The 21,533-nt window shown below is 48.3% G+C and overlaps 1 protein-coding gene across 7 annotated transcripts in view; it reads right to left on the bottom strand.

The window, feature by feature from the left end:
• MORF4L1 (mortality factor 4 like 1) overlaps positions 1-21,533 on the bottom strand; it is a 105,445-nt gene that overhangs the window by 15,924 nt on the left and 67,988 nt on the right. For 6 of the 7 annotated variants that reach the window (XM_063925497.1, XM_063925495.1, XM_063925496.1 and 3 more), the window contains 6 exons: positions 12,977-13,044; positions 9,819-9,905; positions 9,585-9,665; positions 9,407-9,432; positions 9,234-9,322; positions 8,900-9,001 (listed from right to left, as the gene is read on the bottom strand). In XM_063925497.1, coding sequence (XP_063781567.1) covers positions 8,900-9,001; positions 9,234-9,322; positions 9,407-9,432; positions 9,585-9,665; positions 9,819-9,905; positions 12,977-13,044 — 453 coding nt within the window. Of the gene's footprint in view, positions 1-8,899; positions 9,002-9,233; positions 9,323-9,406; positions 9,433-9,584; positions 9,666-9,818; positions 9,906-12,976; positions 13,045-16,600; positions 16,620-21,533 lie in introns of those variants that run through there. The other variant, XM_063925501.1, reaches the window with a different exon arrangement.

Below are 21,533 nucleotides of genomic sequence, written 5' to 3'. Positions count from 1 at the left end.
GGAGATGCAGGTCCCCTGAGTGCATCCCCATCACCGTCTGTCGTGCCAGAATCGGTATCAGTGTCATCTTGCATAATCTGGGCAAGAGCACGTTTGTGGGAACCTACAAAGGGGGGCTCTGAGGTAACAGAACTGGACCAAATTGCCATAGAGTTCTGTAAAACCAGAGTTGCAGATTCATTCTGTGCAACCCTACTAGAAATCTGAGAAATCATAGATTTGATAGAGGATAACCATTCAGGCTCCCTTGCTGGTATCTGCGCTAAAACAGTGCAATCCTGATTACATGGAATGAGATCATCCTGAGAGGATATATCCTCTGCAGCATATGACACAGAGTCCCTGGACATCGCTAAATGGAGACCCCCAACCACTTCACACACACAGGGGAGGCTAGACAGAGTTTCAACCCCAAGAATGGCAAGAGAGACAGAGATTGGAGCCAACCCACACACTGCTTTCAAGGTATAGGGAGACACCAGCGCTGACTGTACCTTAATAGGTTACACAGCCCCCCCCCCCCCCTTCCTTCTACAACCACCTGGTACCGTAAAAGATAGCTGGAGTTGATATGGAGGGACTGCTCTTCACTAACAGCGTGTCTGTAGGCAGGAAAATGGCGCTGCTGGGTCCGCTCCGAGAAGCTCCGCCCCCTTAATGGCGCTAATGATACTTATGAATGAGTGAACTCTGGTGCACAAAGATATGGTCAGCCCAATCAAAACCCTTGGAACCTGCCCAAATACAGGTAAAGGAAAATAGAAGAAAGGGAGGGATGTGATCAAAGGCGCCCAATAGTAGAATGTAAGGAAAAATGAGGGAAATGTACATGAAAATTGAAAAGGATTATATTCAACAATACAGTTTGATTTTGCAAACGGAAGAAGTCCTTAGGTCATCAGTCTTGAGCCAAATGCCCTCAGTAAATATGGAAAACAAAAAAATAGAAAAACCAATGTGTAGTAACGTATGAAGAATCAATTTTCGTGGTGTCCAGAAAATGGAGCCCTGGTGTACAATGAGACTTGATAGAAGAATGAATAAGATCTCGCCACCAATTCAATACAAATTAGAGCGTACCGAAACGCACATTAAAGGAAATAAAGAAAGGCACATAAAAGGTATCTTTGTCTAATCAGTTAGTCCAGGCACAGCGTACCCCACTCACGTGTTTATACATGGAGTGAACTCGCTAAAGATATCTTTAAAATGATGATCCAAGAACGTTCGATCCCCTCAGGAACTCAGTGTACTGTCAGCGAAGCTACCCCTTCCACCCCTAGTCCCAAGAAGCAGAGAGGCTGTTGCCAGCAGCCTCCCTGTAAAATATATATAAAAAAAAAAAACCCTCTAAAAATAAAAAAAAACTTTTCCAGAGAAGCTCTGTAGAGCTCCCCTAGCTGTGACCGGCTCCTCCAGGCACAGTTTCTAAACTGAGTCTGGTAGGAGGGGCATAGAGAGAGGAGCCAGTCCACACTCTCAAACTCTTAAAGTGCCAATGGCTCCCAAAGGACCAGTCTATACCCCATGGTACTAAATGGAACCCCAGCATCCTCTAGGACTTAAGAGAAAATGGGTTCTCTCTGCATTCCACACTAAACTACATTTTAAGTTTTGGGTTGTGCCGATATGGTCTACGGAACACAATTTATTTTTGTCAAGCTGATCCAATTGCGGTCTTTTGTATACATTAGTATACCAGAAAATTAGATTTAATGGTAAGAACTTAGTTGTTAAATCTTTTTGCGAGGTACACTGGGCTCCACAGGGAATGACATTGGGGTGTAGAGTAGGATCTTGATCCGAGGCACCAACAGGCTAAAAGCTTTGACTGTTCCCAGAATGCATAGCGCCGCCTCCGTGCACAGGAGCTCACATTTGTTAACCAGTCCAATGCAGTAGCAGGTAAAGAGAGACAACCGTTAGTAGCCACATACGCTACATTCTCACGACAGGAGAAAGTGTCAGCGGCTAATGCCATACCAACCCCAAGAAGTTAAGTGCGTCAGGGTAGGCGCCCTGTGGAGGCCAGTGTACCTCGCAGAAAGATTTAACAACGGTAAGTTCTTACCATAAATCTCGTTCTCTGCTGCAGGGTACACTGGGCTCCACAGGGAATGACATTGGGGATGTCCTAAAGCAGTTCCTCATGGGAGGGGACGCACTGTAGCAGGCACAAGAACCCGGCGTCCAAAGGAAGCATCCTGTGAGGCGGAAGTATCGAAGGCATGGAACCTTATGAACGTGTGCACCGAGGACCACGTAGCCGCCTTGCACAATTGTTAAAGGGTCGCACCACGTCGGGCCGCCCAAGAAGGTCCCACAGACCGAATAGAATGGGCCTTGAAGGTAGCAGGAGCTGGAAGACCAGCCTGTACATATGCATGTGCAATCACCATTCTAATCCATCTGGCCAGGGTCTGCTTGTGAGCAGGCCAGCCACGTTTGTGAAAACCAAACAGTACAAAGAGAATCAGACTTCCGAAGGGATGCAGTTCTCTTCACAGATACGGAGAGCCCATACCACATCCAAAGACCGCTCTTTGGAAGACAAGTCAGGAGAGGCCAAGGCCGGAACCACAATCTCCTGATTAAGGTGGAAAGAAGACACCACCTTAGGCAAGTACCCGGGACGTGTTCTAAGAACAGCCCGGTCACAGTGAAAAATCAGATATGGGGACCTACAAGACAAGGCACCCAGATCAGACACCCGTCTAGCAGAGGCAATAGCCAGCAGAAATAATACCTTAAGAGAAAGCCACTTAAGGTCTGCAGATTCAAGAGGCTCAGACGGAGAACCTTGCAACGCCTCCAGAACCACAGACAAGTCCCAAGGAGCCACAAGCGGGACATAAGGCGGTTGAATCCGCAACACACCCTGAGTGAACGTATGAACATCAGGTAAAGTTGCAAATTTTCTCTGAAACCAAACAGACAAGGCAGAAATATGAATTGATGGAGGCCAGACGAAGGCCCAAGTCCAGGCCTTGCCGTAGAAAGGCCAAAAGTTTGGCTGTACTAAACTTGTAAGAGTCATGATTATTAGTGGCGCACCAAGCAAAGTAAGAATTCCAGACCCTATGGTAAATCCAAGCAGAAGCCGGTTTCCGTGCCTTCAACATGGTTTGAATGTCCGCCTCAGAAAATCCTTTGACCCTCAGGACAGAAGCTTCAAGAGCCACGCCATCAAAACCAACCGGCTAAATCCTGATACACACGGGCCCTGAACGAGGAGATCCGGGCACTGTGGAAGTAGAAGGGGATGCTCTATCGAGAGACACTGAAGGTCTGAGAACCAATGCTGTCTGGGCCACACGGGAGCAATCAGAAGTAGGATTCCTCCTTCTTGCTTGAACTTCCTTATTACTCTGGGCAGGAGTGACACCGGAGGGAACACGTATGGCAGCTGAAAGTTCCATGGAATTGCCAGTGCGTCCACGAACGCTGCTTAAGGATCCCTTGTCCTTGCTCCAAAGACCGGAACCTTGTGATTGTGTCGAGACGCCATCAGGTCCAAATCTGGAAGGCCCCACTTGTCCACGAGTAGTTGAACCACTTCTGGATGGAGGCTCCACTCTCCGGTGTGTACATACTGACGACTGAGAAAGTCCGCTTCCCAGGTTAGGACCCCCGGAATGAATACTGCCGATATGGCTGGCAGATGGCTTTCCGCCCACTGAAGAATCCGTGATACTTCCCTCATTGCCATGCGGCTTCGAGTGCCGCCTTGATTGATGTACGCCACCGTGGTGGCGTTCTCCGGCTGTACTTGAACAGGTCTGTTCTGTATTAAAATGCTGAGACAGGTACAGTGAGTTTAACACCGCCCACAGTTCCAGAATGTTTAGACTCCTCCCTGGTCCACGGACCCTGAAGGAAGTGTTGCTCCAACACCGAGCCCCAACCTCTCAGACTGGCATCTGTCATCAGAAGACCCCAGTTGGAGATCCAGAAGGGACGACCCCTGCTCAATTGATTGTCACTGTGATGGTGGCTGCAGGACAGACGGACCTCCGGAGACCAGATCATTTGCAACCTGATCCGGTGAGGCAGGCCGTCCCACCTGGCAAGAATCAGCTTCTGCAGAGGGCAGGAATGGAATTGAGCGTACGCCACCATGTCGAAAGCAGACACCATGAGACCTAGCACTTGCATTGCCGAATGTATCAACACTTGCGGACCAGACAGGAAGCATCAGCACTTTCTACCTAGATAAGAACAACCGCTGGTTGAGTGTCCAACAACGCCCCCAGGTGCACCATGCTCCGAGCAGGGACCAGGGAAGATTTCTTCCAGTTGATGAGCCACCCGTGGGCATGCAGAAACTGGATAGTTAGATCCAGATGGCGTAGGCGAATTTCTGGGGAATTCGCCAGGATCAACAAGTTGTCCAGATACGGCAGGATCCTGACCCCTTGACGGCGGAGTACAGCCGTCATTACCGCCATGACCTTGGTGAAGACTCGTGGAGCCGTGGTCAAACCAAAAGATAACACCCGAAGTTTGTAATGGAGGTTGCCAGCCACAAACCTCAGGAACTGCTGATGCGACATTGCAATAGGAATATGCAGGTAAGCATCCTGTATATCCAGGGATGCCATATAATCCCCAGGCTCCAAGGCCAGAACAATAGAGCGAATCGTTTCCATACGAAACTTGGAGACCCTCACAAATTTGTTTAAGGACTTGAGGTTGAGAATGGGCTGAGAGGACCCATTCAATTTCGGGACTAGGAACTGTGGTGAATAGTACCCCTTGCCTCTCTGAGCCAGAGGCACCTGTACTACCACTCCTGTGTCCAGGAGGGACTGTACCACGGAATGAAGTGTGTTTGCCTTCACCTGATCCAGAGGGACGTCTGTCAGGCAAAATCGATGAGGCGGACGATTCTTGAAGGATACGGCGTAACCTCGAGTGACGACTTCCCAAACCCAGGTATCTGAAGTGGTCTTCAACCATTCCTGGGTAAACCCTAGAAGTCGGACCCCCACCCTGGGATCCTCCAGAGGGAGGCCCGCCCTGTCATGCAGCAGGCTTGTCAGTTTTGAAAGCAGGCAGACAGGCAGCCCAGGCCCGTTTAGGTTTGGGCTTAGTGGGTTTGGAAGTGCAAGCCTGTATCGGGTACGCCTGACCCTTTGCTTTCCCTGGCGGACGAAAGGAGCGAAAGGTAGTACTCTTAGCCTTCTATACCGAAGGAGCAATACTAGGTAGACAAGCTGTTTTAGCAGAAGGTAAGTCAGCCACTATCTTGTTGAGGTCTTCTCCGAAAAGAATGTTTCCCTTAAAAGGGATCACCTACAAGGTTGTCTTAGAGTCCAGATCCAGAGACCAGGACAGCAACCAGAGAATCCGGCGAGCCAAAATGGACATAGTAGAAGCCTTGGCCTCCAGAATACCAGCATCAGAAGCCACCTCCTTAATATAATGAGAAGCTGTGACAATATACGACAGACATTGTCTAGCATGATCAGAAACGTTAGAAGGTAGCTCAGCTTCCAATTCCTAAGCCCACGCTTCAATAGCCTCTGCAGCCCAAGTCGCTGCAATGGTGGGCCGATGCGCAGCACCAGCTAGGGTGTAAATCGCCTTTAAACAACCCTCCACACACTTAACAGTCGGTTCTTTCAAAGACGTGACAGTCGTTACAGGCAGAGCTAAGGATACCACCAGCCGCGCCACCTGCGAATCTACTGGCAGGGTGTCTCCCAATTTTTAATTAGCTCCGCCGCGAGGGAATAGCGAGCCAGCATCTTCTTGTGATAGCGAGCCAGCATCTTCTTGTTTCCCAGGATTAATGACTTATGTCAACTAAATTGTCAGAGTGAGGTAAAACTTGTTTAACCACTTTGACGTTTAAATCTGTCCGGTGTCTTAGGGGCAGTATCAGGATCTGGGTCATCAGTAATTTGAAGGATTAACCTGATAGCCTCCAACAAGTCAGGAACATCCACCTGTGAAACAGATTCCCCATCAGAATCAGTGCCTGTGGGGTCAGTAGATACGCCATCCTCAGACGAAGTATCTGGGACATTGGTGGATTGTCAGGAAATAATGGCCCGCTTAGAGGACCCCTTGGTCTTAGGCGGACGAGGGTGAGATTTCTGTTTAGACAGCGATTGGTTCAATTGCTGTAACTGAGTTGACAGTTGATCTGCCCATGACAGATTAACCGCAGGGACCATAAGCGGTTGTACCGGCTCAGGAGGTCCCATAGGGGGCGTAAGTCTAGTTACCAGCGTATTCAATAACATTGAGAAAGTAGCCCAAGGTGGGTCATTATGAACACCCATTGCTACGGTCCCACTTGTGGGTAAGGAACCCCCAGAACCTGAACCCTTAGCAGCTATATTTTCCTCAAACATGTCTGCAGCGTCACCACCACGCAATGTGGGATCAGCCCCAGCTCCGTTACTCCTTGTAGCTGACATTTCTGAAAGCGCAATTTAAGGCAACACAGTACAATATCAGCAGCACAACACCTGACAAGAACCCCCTGTGTAGTGTATTAGCACAAACAGAGTTCCAGAGGTATATGGTGACTAAAAATCAAAGAGAAAAAAAAAACACACAATAAGTATATCTCGTGAAACAACTCTATTAAATATAACCCTGACGCACTTAGCCCCCTCAGGTTACAGAACATAGGAATAGCAATCCGAGTGAGAAACGAAATGGGAGGTCACAGCAGCTATATGCACACACACACAGTCACATTGTACAATGTAGAAATTATAACATGCTATAAAACTGGACTAGCAATACAGAGTAATACCAAGTATAACTATACACTCAATAGATATATCAATGCACAGTAAAGACTGGATATATATCACAGGGTACTTGTACTAAATAACCCTGACTAAATGTACTGTTTCTTAACCAACACTGTCAGCAGACATGTAGAATACTAAAGTGTCCTGTAAAATGCACAGCGCTGACATGCAGATGGCTTTACAAAGGAGGATTTGCCCAAAAAGTCCCAGAATCAGCTCAGCTTGTCCTAATGGCGCCCAAACGCCAACAGGGAGTGAGGGAGAGATGCAGCTCCAGGGCAGGAACATTTACTCTAAATGGCACCCTGGGGCTGGGGGAGGGGCTACATGTCAAAGGCTTATCCCCTTGCTGGACTTCACCGGGTACTGCGGGCTTTATAGCAAACGGTTTTTAGTAAAACCGACCTGTGCCCTTGCTTTGGTGGTCTAGTGGGGTCCTTGTACCACCACAGTGTCCACCCTGGCCGTGCCGGATCACGATTTCCAGCAGATCCCGCCTGAGGGACCCACTTACCGCCTCCTTGAGTGCAGCCACGCGATCCTGGAGAGCGCGATGTGGTGTGTGACTGACACAGTGAAGGCTCCGGTTTTCATCTAAGTACCCAGGAGTATACAGCGCCGCTGGGGGAGGTGATTGAGCTGCAGCAGGTTATGTCTGACTGACATCTAACACTCACAGTGTCTCGGCAGCAGTCTTCATTTTTCACTTAAGAAAGCTCTTCTGAGTGCTGCAGGAGCAGCCCACCTGTTTGCCTGCACGGCACCAACTACAAAACTGAGCTCCTGTGCACGGAGGCAGGGTTATAGAGGCGGCGGCGCTATGCATTCTGGGAACAGTCAAAGCTTTTAGCCTGTTGGTGCTTCGGATCAAGATCCTACTCTACACCCCCAATGTCATTCCCTGTGGAGCCCAGTGTACCCCGCAGCAGAAAATACAATTGTTGCACAATATTAGCTATTTATGCAAAATACTAAAGAATAAATGTTACAGTAAATGCACAAGACAGAAAGTTAATGCATTGGTTCACACCCACTATTCCTCTACAGCAGGGGTGGGCAATTCATTTCTATAGGGCAGGCCTGGCCAACCTGTGGCTCTCCAGATGTTGTGAAACTACACATCCCAGCATGCCCTGCCACAGTTTTAGCATTTCATAATAGCAAAACTGTGGCATTGCATAATAGGATTTGTAGTTTTACAACAGCTGGGGAGCCACAGGTTGGCCAGGCCTGCTATAGGGGGCCACATTAAAAGTCTTAACTGTGTTGGAGGGCCGAACCAATGATGCGGATGTTACTTGCGGTGGTTTATACCGCCACTGTTAGTACGTGATTCTATACTTAATTGGATGTGGTTGACCTATTAAATTTGTGGTTTTATGCACTGTGGTGCACACCCCTTCATTTTAATTGAGTTGCACACTTTACCTGACGGTGGATACGGGAATAAGGGGAATTAAGAAGTTCTTAAGTGCACCAGATCCAGCGCTGGGTATTTATAGGAGAAAATTAAGAGACAATCGAACCTGGGACTTGTAGTTCCACAAGCAGTACTTGTGGTGCTGACTGAGTGGCGCGCTGTCAGGCAAGGAAGGACGACGGACGTATCAGGAGGCGCCTTGAGAACATGCTGGCGGTGACTGACAGGGGAGGCGGGCAATGGGGAACGATTGTGTCCTGCAGGATGCGCTGAGAGTCACTCATCCTGTGTGCGCCTCAGCCAATAGCATTTCAGTATTGGCTGAGGCACACACAGGACTGTGATTCACAGCGCATCCTGCAGGACCAGAGCATCCATGGTGCAGGGAGCCTGTGGGCGGAGAGGGGCCGGACAGGGATTGCCAAAGGGCCGTATGTGGCCCACGGGCCGTACTTTGCCCAGGTCTGCTCTACAGCATGCAGACTGGAGCTTTAATCCCTGAAGCCATATACAAGTAGCACTCAGTCATAATCATCTGCAAGTCCATGACTCCTATTGCCAAATAGCTGACAGGCTGCACAATCATAACAGCATTTGTAGCTAATGTGTGACAAGCAGAAGTGCTACATGTTCTGCATTTTTAAACAGGAAAACCAGGTGGCTTCAAGTGATGTCCTGAAGTGTTCAATTGCTCCGAATACTGTACCTGTTTCTGTCGTGTGATGAGATCCCAGTCATCCACAAGCCAGGGTTTCAATTCCTCAGGAATCTTTACTTTAACTTCAACTCTGTTCATAAAAGTTTCCTCCTAGAGACACAAACAATCTCAGAAGGGAGCTGCACATATTCCTCATAGCACAGGTGTTCTAGAATGACTAATGTAAGCTAACATAAGGAAAACGTGTCATGCAGGTGTCTTGTCGCGGGACAGTACAAAACAGCAGCAGTCTGCAGAAACTAGATGACAGAAAATCAGAGGGCAGCACACTGTCACGCCTGTTGTACTAGCCTATATCAAACTTTTCAGAAGAGGTACTTACACTCTCTACGGTGGGATCCACACGTGCCCGTTTCTTGCGCGGTGGCTGAGGTGCATCGCTGGTACTGCTGCCTTCCCCACTCCCCGGAGCTGTGAAGAAACCACACATTTACCAAAAAGAACACAGTTAAGAAGCAAAAATGAACGACAACAGAAAACCCCCAAACCACCTACCTTTCTGCTTATTTTTTTTTGTTTTCCTAAGACAAAAAAATAAAAAGAATTTAGAAAATGTAACTTAATACATACCAAGTGGCCCTATCATTTACTACTAAACACCAAATGTAGAGCCGCATTTGTGATTTCTGTTAAGTCTAAATAGAGAATAAGAGACCTTTATAAATTTACTTACACTTCTACATTCTTCTGTTGAAGTGCAGCCGTCTTCTTTCCTGGAGCGGCCGCTCTCATCTTTCCCTCTGCATACTGATCCCTGCATAACAATTCATAAATTAGCCCAAATAGTTCACCTGTTGGACATAATTCCCCAGAGTCTAAACTGCTCCCCATAAACCCTCCACTGTTTTACATACAGCCCATGAACCTAACTCTACAGTGTTTACATGTATGGTAAGACCACACTTACTGATTGGCTTTCTGAAGTTCTTTTTGTTTCTGCAGGTTAGTGTCCACGTATTTGAGTACTCTACTCTCTGGTACCCACTCATCCCAGCTGCAAAAAAAGGAAAACAAAAAACAAAAAAACAAAAAACAAACACACCATCACCATAGAGTCTTTAGCAGAGCAGCTCATTAAGCATAAAATCAGGTGTTTCCCACCATAGGATAAAGTTTTTTTTTGTTATTTTTCTCATGAAACTTCTACTGAAAACAGGAATTTAGGTTTTACAATTTCCTTCTGTATTTTTTCACTAAAACCATTACTACAAAGCAGCTCTGTTCACATGTGTCACTATTGGGCGTGGAGTAATGGATCGATGCCAAGTAGACAATTAATAGGCCAACCTGTTATTAGACAGGGTTATTAGATTGTCAAAATACAGACAGACACTTAGGGGTATATTCAATAAGAGTCGGAACCATTCCGACATGCAGTTGTCTGAATGCATCAGACAACCCCTATTCAGTGGACAGCCAAATCAGACTGTCGGATCTGGCCGTACACAGGGACCCGTCCAGCCGCTGCAGGGAGAGATGTGCTTGCGGGCGGCGGGGAGAGCACAGATCAGCGGCCGGCGGGGGGAGCTGGCTGTGGGGGAACATGTCTGCGGCGGCAGGGGAGGGGGGGTTCAGGGAGGGAAGTGCCTGGCACCACTCCCTGCAGCGCCGTCTCCCACTGCCGCCATGTCCCCCCGCAGCCAGCTCCCCCCCGCTGGCAGTCGATCTCAGCTCCCCCAGCCGCGGGCAGCACTGCTTGCGTGCTCACCTCAATCCGACTTGTTTTCGAGTCGGTTTGAGTTGGTCGGAAAAAGGGGCCAAAACCTGTCGGATTTGGCCCCATTTCCGACAGAAGAACGTGGATCGGTGGCTATTCCGCCGATGTACGTATTTACCGACAAGTCGGGAATTCCCAACTTTTCGGAAAAAATCAGCCCCTATTGAATAGGTCGGAACCCCTTTCGACCCATTTCTGTCGGAAGCTGCCGTCTTTCTGACAAGACGGCAGCTTCCGACAGTTATTGAATACACCCCTTAGGGTGGGTACAAATCAGGACAACAGCAGCACGATATGTAACATTGGAACTACAAATCGTGCAGAAAGTGTAATGTGTACCTGTTGATGGTATGAGACATCGTTCGGTTTCCTGTGCAGCGTAGCAAACCAGAAGATAGTGTGCAACCCGATGCACTGTAATGAAGGATGGAACAAGATGCTGCTCCGTCCTTCATTACATCTAATATGTATGGGCAATCTGACATGGTGCGGGCCGAAGGAATTTCGGCATGATTGCCCTTTTTCCAAGTGTTCCCACTCTAACAGTAGACAGAAATTAATATTGTCGACCGGAGGTAACGAACTGAAATTAACTTGTCACGCCCGTCGGCAGCAAACTTACAATACTGCAGGCGGGCGCGTTCAGGAACATTTAATTCTGGTCCTATATGTTGACAGATTGTCTTCAAATTGACTGGTTGATAGTTACAAAGCTAGGATGGGTACAGACCTTAACGATGTTGGCTTGATCTATAGTTTCCAGCCAAATAAGAACGACATTTCAGCTGAATTGTACAGTGTGTACCTGCGATTTGCTCGCTTCCTCAGTCACATAAAAAATCTTCTGGTCGGCCGTGCTGCATGACCAACTGGACGATTTCGCATGAGGCATCATGCATATCAATGAATTCCTAGCTGTCCAACTCTAGGCATGGCTCCTGCCATAATCCCCTGGTAATAGCGGAATCGCCCAGCTCAACTTTTAAACATAGTACTACAAGAACCACCGAGCTCTTGCAGCTCTGCATCCAGAGCTACAAGGGCAGTGTGGGACTTTTAGTACCAATTTTAGAAGTGGAGTTTGGCGATTCCCACGGCTACCGGGCATCTAAATGGAGCAAAGATTGAATTGCTCCGCTCTGCTTCCCCTAGTGGTAGCTGCGGGGTAAAACAATTAAAATCGCCCATTAAGCATTTCTGGGTATCTGCTGCAGATTTTATTACTACCAGCCCATATACAGCTGCAAGGGCACTGTGGTTCTTGCAGTAGTGTGTGTGTATTCAGGTGTTTGCTTTTGTCACCAGAGACACCAGAGGCATCTCGAGACAGGCATGTAGGATTTGGCTTGTTGTAAGTGTGAGGTGTGTGAGTGTGTTTGGGGGAGGGAGGGAGGGGAGGGAGGGGAGGGGTTCTGCATGTACTTACACGTCAACAGGGATGGTGAGTGCCAATCCATGTATTAAACATGCTGTCTATTGAGACAGCAAAAAACTATTGGACTGGTGGTACCATGCCAGGGATGCTTGCGGACGCCAGAAGCTACATACAATAGCATGACCGGAGAGGGTGCTGTGATTCGAGCAAGCATACTCTCCAGTCACGCTATTGTATGTAGCCACCGACAGCCGCCAGCATCTCCGGCATAGGAAAAGCATAGCCCGCTCCTGAACATTGCATTGAGGCTCCAGCCACATTTCCAGATTGCAGCACAGTTACTTTCCCTGGATGGGACACTTGATCATCACAAGTCATAAATTTGTGCTGCTCTCTACCATACAGCAGCCACAGCCAAACGATTTTGCTCAGGAGTTACTTCCTGAATTAAGTCTAGTAGTGCACGGACCGTCTGCGTTGACATGAAACGTTACACTGTACCTACTGTGGAGACTTTGCAGATACTGTTGTATAAGCATACCTAACTCCTTGTGGAGAAACATATGAAAAAGCCTTTCAGTTATAGCTTAAAGACTATTAAAGTTGTGTTACTGGTCCAAATTATTGTAAGAACTTTGGGCACTAACTAGACAAAACGATTTATGCTTGTATTTTACTTTAGTTTTAACACTAAATTGCATAAGGCAGCAATATATGCACATATGTCTCTGGTATATGTATATTCAGATAACTAAATTTTATTTTAATTAATTTAATATTCATGTGATGATCACTCCACTTGTGCTAATTTTTTCATCAACAGCCACTTTGGAGGCACTGCTACACGGATTTTATAATGACACTTGTGCTCTGTCTTATCCTACTGGCTGGATGTAGCAAGTACAGTAGCTGTGACCATGCTTCCTACGGCACAGGCCGAACACACCAAGCATTCATCTTTATTTCAACTTACTTCTTATTCCACCCGCTGTAGTGAATGAAGTACTTCACCTGCTTGTCTTTAATGGAGACTTTCACACACTAAGGGAGAAAAACACTCATTTAATTCATCACTGAACATAAAATAAAGCGCAATATTTGCATCTAATTTCTAGTAAACTAATTTATTTATTCAAGTGTTGATTCACAAGGAGGTATATTCCCATTACAGGGTGTTGCAGATTTAATGGAAGAACTGAGCTACCAGTGCTGGAGGCAGGGTTATAGAGGAGTGAAGCTATGCATCCTGGGACAGCTAAAGCTTTAACTGTGCCAGATGCCTCATCCACCACTACACACCCCAATGTTTCCCTGTGGACCCTATGTACCCTGCTGCAGAAATAAAAAGTTATTAAACTATTCGTGCAACAGGACATACGTGTAGATCCTAGTACATATTTGGCTCAAGCCTCTGGCAGCAAAACATTGTAGCTGTTAAGTATGTTAGTGTAAAGTATGAGGATATGAACTTTGGAGATATTCGGAGAGAAACAGGACGGCAGACTATCTTCCCCACCTCCTCAAAAGAACTGCAATCAACATACTACAGTGAGTTACCTAATCCACTACCACCAACGCCTGCAGCCTGCACACTTAACTCCCTGTCAAGTAACAGCCCTACTGCTCTCACACATTGCTTTCTGTCTGTTATAAAATCTACATCCACTGTGTAACAATCTCAGCCTTTCCGTTCCTTCCATTATTTCCCCAAAATCCGGTTTGCTCTGTCTTTGCTTTTACTACACCCCCCTTCTCATTGTTCATTCTATATTATTCCTCCGAACACTACTGTACTCAAATTATGGCTCCTCGATCATGTCCCATACCAATCCTCACTGCTAGGTCTCACCCCCCTCCCCAATTTCCAGACAACTCAAAAGAATTCAGAAACCAGCCAACCTGATCCCCATCTCCCCTTCCTTCTGTGCAATCTGGAATGCTAGATCAATCTGCAACAAGCTGGCAACTATCCACTACCTCTTCATCTCCCACTCTTAACTTTCTCGCCATCACTGAAACCTGGCTCTCCTCCTGACAACGTCCCCTGCTGCCCTCTCCTATGGAGGCCTCTCCTTCACCCACTCGGTCAGACCGGACAACCGCCAGGGTGGAGGCGTGGGCAACCCTTCTCTCCAAAAACTGCACCTTTTGTGTCATCCCATCTGAGCCCTCCCTCCCTCACCTTCTCCACCTTCGAGGTCCACACTATCCGCCTCTTCTATCCCATTCACCCCCATGTGGCAGCGACTAACCCCATCCCCCCCCCCACCCCTGGCCATTGTTCACCTTTCCTTGACAACTTTGCTGCCTGGCTTCCCCACTTTCTCTCCTCTGACCTCCCCTCTATCCTACCTATTGGCATCACTAATGCTGCTTCCCATAGTCTTGAACTTTCCTCCTCCTTTGGGACTCTCAATGGACCTCCACCACTCCCTCGACCTTGTCTTCACCCACCGATGTGATCAAACACCGATGTGATCAAACTCTTCCTTCCCTCTCTCTGACCACCATCTACTTTCTTTCACCCCATCATCTTCCCCCCTCTCCTCTCCACGCCCAGACCCACCATCACCAGACGCAATCTCGGGTCTCTCAACCCCGCTATCCTGTCCTCCCTCAAGACCTTCCTCTCTCCACTATGACTTGTCCCAACCAGACTCCTATAATTCTTCCCTTACCGTTGCTCTTAACTCTGTGGACCCCCTCTCCTCTGTCCCCCTCCTCCGCTCCAGACCCCAACCCTGGCACATCAAACTAACACAATTCTTATAAAAATGTTCACGCTCCTGGAGGAATGCTCACTCTGGCAGACACGCTCCTGGAGGAATTCTCACTCTGGCGGACATCCTCCATTTCAAGTTTATTCTCTCCTCCTACAGCTCTGCTCTCTTGCCAAGCAATCCTTCCCCCCCCCAACCCCAAGTACTCATCTCTTTTCAGTCCTCCAGTCCATGCAGTCTCTTTGAAACTTTCAATACTCTCCTTCGCCCCTCTCCTCCCTCACTGCCACTGACTTTGTCTCCATCTCCCACCATCTCCCCTGTCCCCCAACGCCGCTGCTTGGACGTCACTCGACTCCTCCCTCTCCTTTGCACCCCACATACAAGCTCTGGTGCAATCCTGTCTGTTCCAGCTACGAAACATTGTGCGCATCAGGCCATCTCTCCCAGAGTGCAACTAAACTTATCCACTCACTGGGTCATCTCACGACTCAACTACTGCAACGTTCCCCTTACTGGCCTCACTCGCTCTCCTCCAATCTGTCCTCAACTCCGCAGCTAGGCTTATCTTCATCTCCCGCCGCTCCACATCTGCCACTCCCATTTGACAAAATCCACACTGGCTCCCATTTCCTTAGAGAATCCTGTTCAAACTCCTCACCTTCACATACAAGGCCATCTCTAATACCACTGCTCCCTACATCTCCAACCTACTCTCCCTTCATACTCCCTCCCGCCCCCTATGGTCGGCCAAGGACCGTCGCCCCTCCTCTTCCCTGGTTACGGCTTCTCATGCACGAGTTCAAGATTTTGCCCGTGCTGCACCCCTTCAGTGGAAGGCGATCCCCCGTTCCATTAGACTCTCCCCGACCTTCAAACAGGCACTAAAAACCCACCTATTCATCAAAGCATACCCTCCCGATGCATAACCTAGTCCTGAGGCTGCTCCTCCACCCCCCCCTGCCTTATGCCTTGAACATCTCTGCTTTGCTAGCATACTGTTATCAGGCTACATCCCGCTTGCTTGCACCTCATGTCATCTGTGTCGCCCTTCCCACTAGATTGTTAGCTCTTCAGAGCAGGACCCTCTTTCCTCTTGTTGTCAAAGCCCTCTTCGACACATTTCACTCACAGCTCTCTCCTATTCAGCAACCAGCTTTTTCTCCTGCTGGTAAAGGCTCATCTCTATCTATGGCCGCCTGCCCCAATTAGTACGATGATTACCCCCTTGCTACTTACATCTTAGCTGTATTATGTTTTGAGAATTGTGGTGCTCTTTACCTGTACTCTATTTTTGGTATTTACTGTAATGCTAAGTTTTGTCTCCCTGTATTGTCCTTTGTACAGTAAACACTTGTGGCGCCTTATAAATAAAATGTAATAATGATAATAATCCTGCTGTCGGGTCCCTTACTGTTCCAGGCACTACAGTCATACCCTGCTGATTCAGGTGGTATACTGAAGCAAACACCATACAGGAATCCAGAAGTCACGAACAGCTGTGATATTATGATGAGCCCTTGGAACTAGTAAGATCCCAGAGTGGCTAGTTACACTTAAGAACAAGCATTAACAAACCTAGACAGTCACGGCAAAATGTAGCAAATGTATCCCATTAATTAAAAAGTTAAATAAAAAAAGTGGATATTCTTTAGTCCATTCATGAAGTATAATATACCCAAAATAAATTAATACAATAAATAGGTAGACTGCGAAACAATGAATGACACGTGGAGAAAATAGGAATATTGCTCCCTTGTAAGCAGAAACAAGTGGTTCTAGCAGGGTAAGAGAGCACTTGCTATGCTGCAGTTACAGTTCTAAGAGGAACAAAGAACAAAATTAACACTTAAACCACGTAAGACAACTATTCATACCTGTAAAAGCGACAAATGGGCAGTAAATATGGAATTAAATCTGTTCTGCTATCTCAACCTTTGCTGACCTGGGGCTGCCATCATTATCATTGAAAGCTGCTGGTACAAAGCTGTATATACCAAGTGTAAAACAAACAAAAAATGCTATCAAGACAAAATACTTCACATGAGTTGTCTAGAATAGATTTTACAAAGTCTGATGTAACAAGTAAAAGGAAAGTAGCATGCATGTTGTACTGATGGGGCCATGCGCTTTTAAATCAATGGTAGGAGTAAAAAAAACTATGTGCTTCTACTAAGAACGGAGGCATTTTGTTCATATATCTTGCATGAATTCACATGGCACATACTTAGAAATGGGTGCACATAAGGGCAATACACTGTTCTATGGGGGTCATTCCGAGTTGATCGCTCGCTAGCAACTTTTTGCAGCGCTGCGATCAGATAGTCGCCACCTATGGAGGAGGAGTGTATTTTCGCTTTGCGAGTGTGCGAACACCTTTGCAGCCAAGCGGTACAAAAACAGTATGTGCAGTTTCTGAGTAGCTCTGGACTTACTCAGCCGCTGCGATCACTCCAGTCTTTTTGGTCCCGGAATTGACGTCAGACACCCGCCCTGCAAACGCTTGGACACGCCTGCGTTTACCCCCAACACTCCCAGATAAGTGTCAGTTGACACCCATAAACGCCCTCTGTCAATCACCTTGCGATCGACTGTGCAAATGGATTCTTCGTTAAATCCATCACCCAGCACCGATCCTCTTTATACCCATACGACACGCCTGCGCATTGCGGTGCATACGCAGTTTTGCAGAGTTTTAACCTGATCGAAGCACTGCAAAAAACGAGTTTTATGGTAAGAACTTACCCTTGTTTAAACTCTTTCTGCGAGGTACACTGGGCTCCACAAGTCTGGACAATGTGGTAGAGTAGGATCTTGATCCAAGGCACCAACAGGCTCAAAGCTTTGACCTTCATCCCAAGATGCATAGCGCCGCCTCCTATATCACCCCGCCTCCCAGCACAGGAGCTCAGTTTAGTTAACCAGCCCAATGCAGTAGCAGGAAAAGAGACGACAACGGTTAGTAGCCACATACACCACACTCTCACGACAAGAGAAGTGTCAGCGGCTAATGCCATATCAACCCAAAGAAGCTAAGTGCGTCAGGGTTGGGCGCCTTGTGGAGCCCAGTGTACCTCGCAGAAAGAGATTTAACAAGGGTAAGTTCTTACCATAAAACTCGTTTTCTGCTGCGGGGTACACTGGGCTCCACAAGTCTGGACAATGGGGATGTCCTAAAGCAGTTCCTTATGGGAGGGGACGCATTGTAGCGGGCACAAGAATCCGGCGTCCAAAGGAAGCATCCTGGGAAGAGGCAGTATCGAAGACATAGAACCTTATGAACATGTTCCCAGAGGACCACGTAGCCGCCTTGCACAATTGATCAAGGGTCGCACCACGTTGGGCCGCCCAAGAAGGTCCAACAAACAGAGTAGAATGGGCAATAATGTGAACAGGAGCGGACAGACCAGCCTTCACATAAGCATGCGCAATCACCATTCTGATCCACCTGGCCAGGGTCTGCTTGTGAGCAGGCCAGCCACGTTTGTGAAATCCAAACAAAACAAAGAGAATCAGACTTTCGAATAGAAGCAGTTCTCTTCACATAGATACGGAGAGCCCATACCACATCCAAAGACCGCTCTTTGGGAGACAAATCAGGAGAGACAAAAGCTGGAACCACAATCTCCTGATTAAGGTGGAACGAAGAAACCACCTTAGGCAAATATCCGGGACGAGTCCCAAGAACCGCCCGGTCACGGTGAAAAATCAGATATGGGGAACTACAAGACAAGGCACCCAAATCCGACACTCTTCTAGCAGAGGCAATAACCAACAGAAACACCACCTTAAGGGAAAGCCACTTAAGGTTAGCTGAACCAAGAGGTTCAAATGGCGACTCTTGTAACGCCTCCAAAACCACCGACAAGTCCCAAGGAGCCACAGGAAGGACATAGGGAGGTTGGATACACAACACACCCTGAGTGAAAGTATGATCAGGTAAAGTCGCAATTTTTCTCTGAAACCACAACGACAAGGCAGAAAGATGAACCTTGAGGGAGGCCAGACGCAGGCCTAAATCTAGGCCCTGCTGTAGAAAACCCAAAAGTTTGGCTGTACTAAACTTGGAAGCGTCATAATGGTTAGATGCGCACCAAACAAAGTAGGAATGCCAGACCCGATGGTAAATCCGAGCAGAAGCCGGTTTCCGAGCCCGCAACATAGTTCTAATGACCTCTTCAGAAAAACCCTTAGCTCTTAAGACGGAAGCTTCAAGAGCCACGCCGTCAAAAGACAGCTGGGCTAGGTCCTGGTAGACACAGGGGCCCTGAACGAGGAGGTCTGGGCGTTGTGGAAGTAGAAGTGGACGCTCTGACGATAGGCCTTGCAGGTCTGAGAACCAGTGCCGTCTGGGCCACGCCGGAGCTATGAGAAGCAGATTTCCTTTTTCATGCTTAAACTTCCGAATTACCCTGGGCAGGAGTGACACCGGAGGGAACACGTACGGCAGCCGAAACCTCCACGGCACTGCCAGCGCATCCACGAATGCTGCTTGAGGATCCCTTGTCCTTGCTCCGAAGACCGGAACCTTGTGATTGTGTCGAGACGCCATAAGATCCACATATGGAAGACCACACCTTTCCACGAGGAGTTGAAACACTTCTGGATGGAGGCCCCACTCGCCGGCATGCACGTCCTGACGACTGAGAAAGTCCGCTTCCCAATTCAGGACTCCCAGAATGAATATTGCCGATATTGCTGGTAGTAAAACGCGTTCTGCCCAACGTAGAATCCATGAGGCTTCCTTCAATGCCAAACGGCTTCGAGTGCCGCCTTGATTATTTATGTAAGCCACTGTGGTGGCGTTGTCCGACTGTACTTGAACAGGACGGTTCTGAATCAAATGCTGGGCTAGGTTCAATATATTGAAGACCGCCCGCAATTCCAGAATGTTGATCGAGAGGAGAGATTCCTCCTTGGTCCACTGACCCTGCAAGGAGTGCTGCTCCAGCACCGCGCCCCAACCTCTTAGACTGGAATCTGTCGTCAACAGGACCCAGTTGGATATCCAGAAGGGACGGCCTCTGCACAATTGTCGGTCCTGGAGCCACCAGAGCAGCGACAGACGGACCTCCGGAGTCAAAGAGATCATTTGAGACCTGATCCGGTGAGGCAGGCAGTCCCACTTGGCTAGAATCAGCTTCTGGAGGGGGCGAGAATGGAATTGAGCATACTCCACCATGTCGAATGTTGATACCATGAAGCCCAGCACCTGCATTGCCGAATGTATCGACACTTGCGGACGAGAAAGGAAGCAACGAATCCTGCCCTTAAGTTTCAGGACTTTCTCCTGAGACAAGAACAACCTCTGGTTGTGAGTGTCCAACAGCACTCCCAGACGCACCATGCTCTGAGCAGGGACCAGGGAGGATTTCTTCCAGTTGATGAGCCACCCGTGGGCTTGTAGAAACCGGACCGTCATATCCAGATGACGCAGGAGAAGATCTGTGGAATTTGCCAGGATTAACAAGTCGTCCAGATACGGCAGTATCCGGACCCCTTGACGGCGGAGTACCCCCGTCATCACCGCCATAACTTTGGTGAAGACTCGCGGATCCGTTGTTAAACCAAAAGGTAACGCCCAAAACTGGTAATGGAGGTTGCCAATAGCGAACCTCAGGTATTGTTGATGTGACACTGCTATAGGAATATGCAGGTAAGCATCCTGTATGTCCAGGGAGACCATGTAGTCCCCAGGTTCCAAGGCCAGAACTATAGAGCGAAGGGTTTCCATACAGAACTTGGAAACCTTCACAAACTTGTTCAGTGCCTTGAGGTTAAGAATGGGCCGGGAGGACACATTCGGTTTCGGGACTAGAAACAGCGGAGAATAGTACCCCTGGCCCCTCTGAGCAAGAGGCACCTGTACTACGACTCCAGTATCCAGGAGGGTCTGTACCACCGAATGCAGAGTGTTTGCCTTTGTCTGGTCCGACGGGACGTCCGTCTGGCAAAATCGATGACGGGGTCGGTTTTTGAAGGCTATGGCGTAACCTCGAGTGACTACTTCCCGTACCCTGGCATCTGAAGTGGTCTTCAACCATTCCTGGGTATACCCTAGAAGCCGGCCCTCCCACCCTGGGATTCCCCAGGGGGAGGCCCGCCCCGTAATGCAGCAGGCTTATCGGTCTTGGCTGCTGGCTGACGGGCAGCCCAGGCTCTTTTGGGCTTTGGCTTACCAGGTTTGGAAGTGTGGGCCTGCTTATGGTACACGCCTGACCTTTTGCTTTACCTGAAGGACGAAAGGGGCGAAAGGACGTGCCTTTGGCCTTCGACACAGAAGGAGCTGTATTAGGCAGACAGGCAGTTTTGGCAGTAGCCAAGTCAGCCACTATCTTATTTAAGTCCTCCCCAAACAGAATATCCCCCTTGAAAGGGAGTACCTCCAGGGTTTTTCTAGAGTCCAGATCCACAGACCAGGATCTCAGCTACAATATCCTGCGAGCCAGAACTGACGTAGTAGAGGCCTTGGCTGCTAGGATACCGGCATCAGAAGCCGCCTCTTTAATATAACGAGATGCTGTGACAATATATGACAAGCATTGTCTGGCATGGTCAGAGGAGATTTCAGCTTCTAACTCCAAGGCCCATGCTTCAATAGCCTCTGCCGCCCATGTAGCTGCAATAGTGGGCCTTTGTGCAGCACCCATGAGCGTGTAAATCGCTTTTAGACAACCCTCGACACGTTTATCCATAAGGCTCTTTTAGAGACGTGATGGTAGTGACAGGTAGAGCTGAGGAAACCACCATCCTAGCCACATGTGAGTCTACTAGAGGAGACGTTTCCCAATTCTTAGACAGCTCTGGCGC

This window comes from Pseudophryne corroboree, chromosome 6 (genome assembly GCF_028390025.1).
Source record: "Pseudophryne corroboree isolate aPseCor3 chromosome 6, aPseCor3.hap2, whole genome shotgun sequence".
NCBI classification, from domain to species: domain Eukaryota; kingdom Metazoa; phylum Chordata; class Amphibia; order Anura; family Myobatrachidae; genus Pseudophryne; species Pseudophryne corroboree.
The sequence above is the reverse complement of the archived record's forward strand: the minus strand, read 5'-3'. Positions and strand labels throughout refer to the sequence as shown.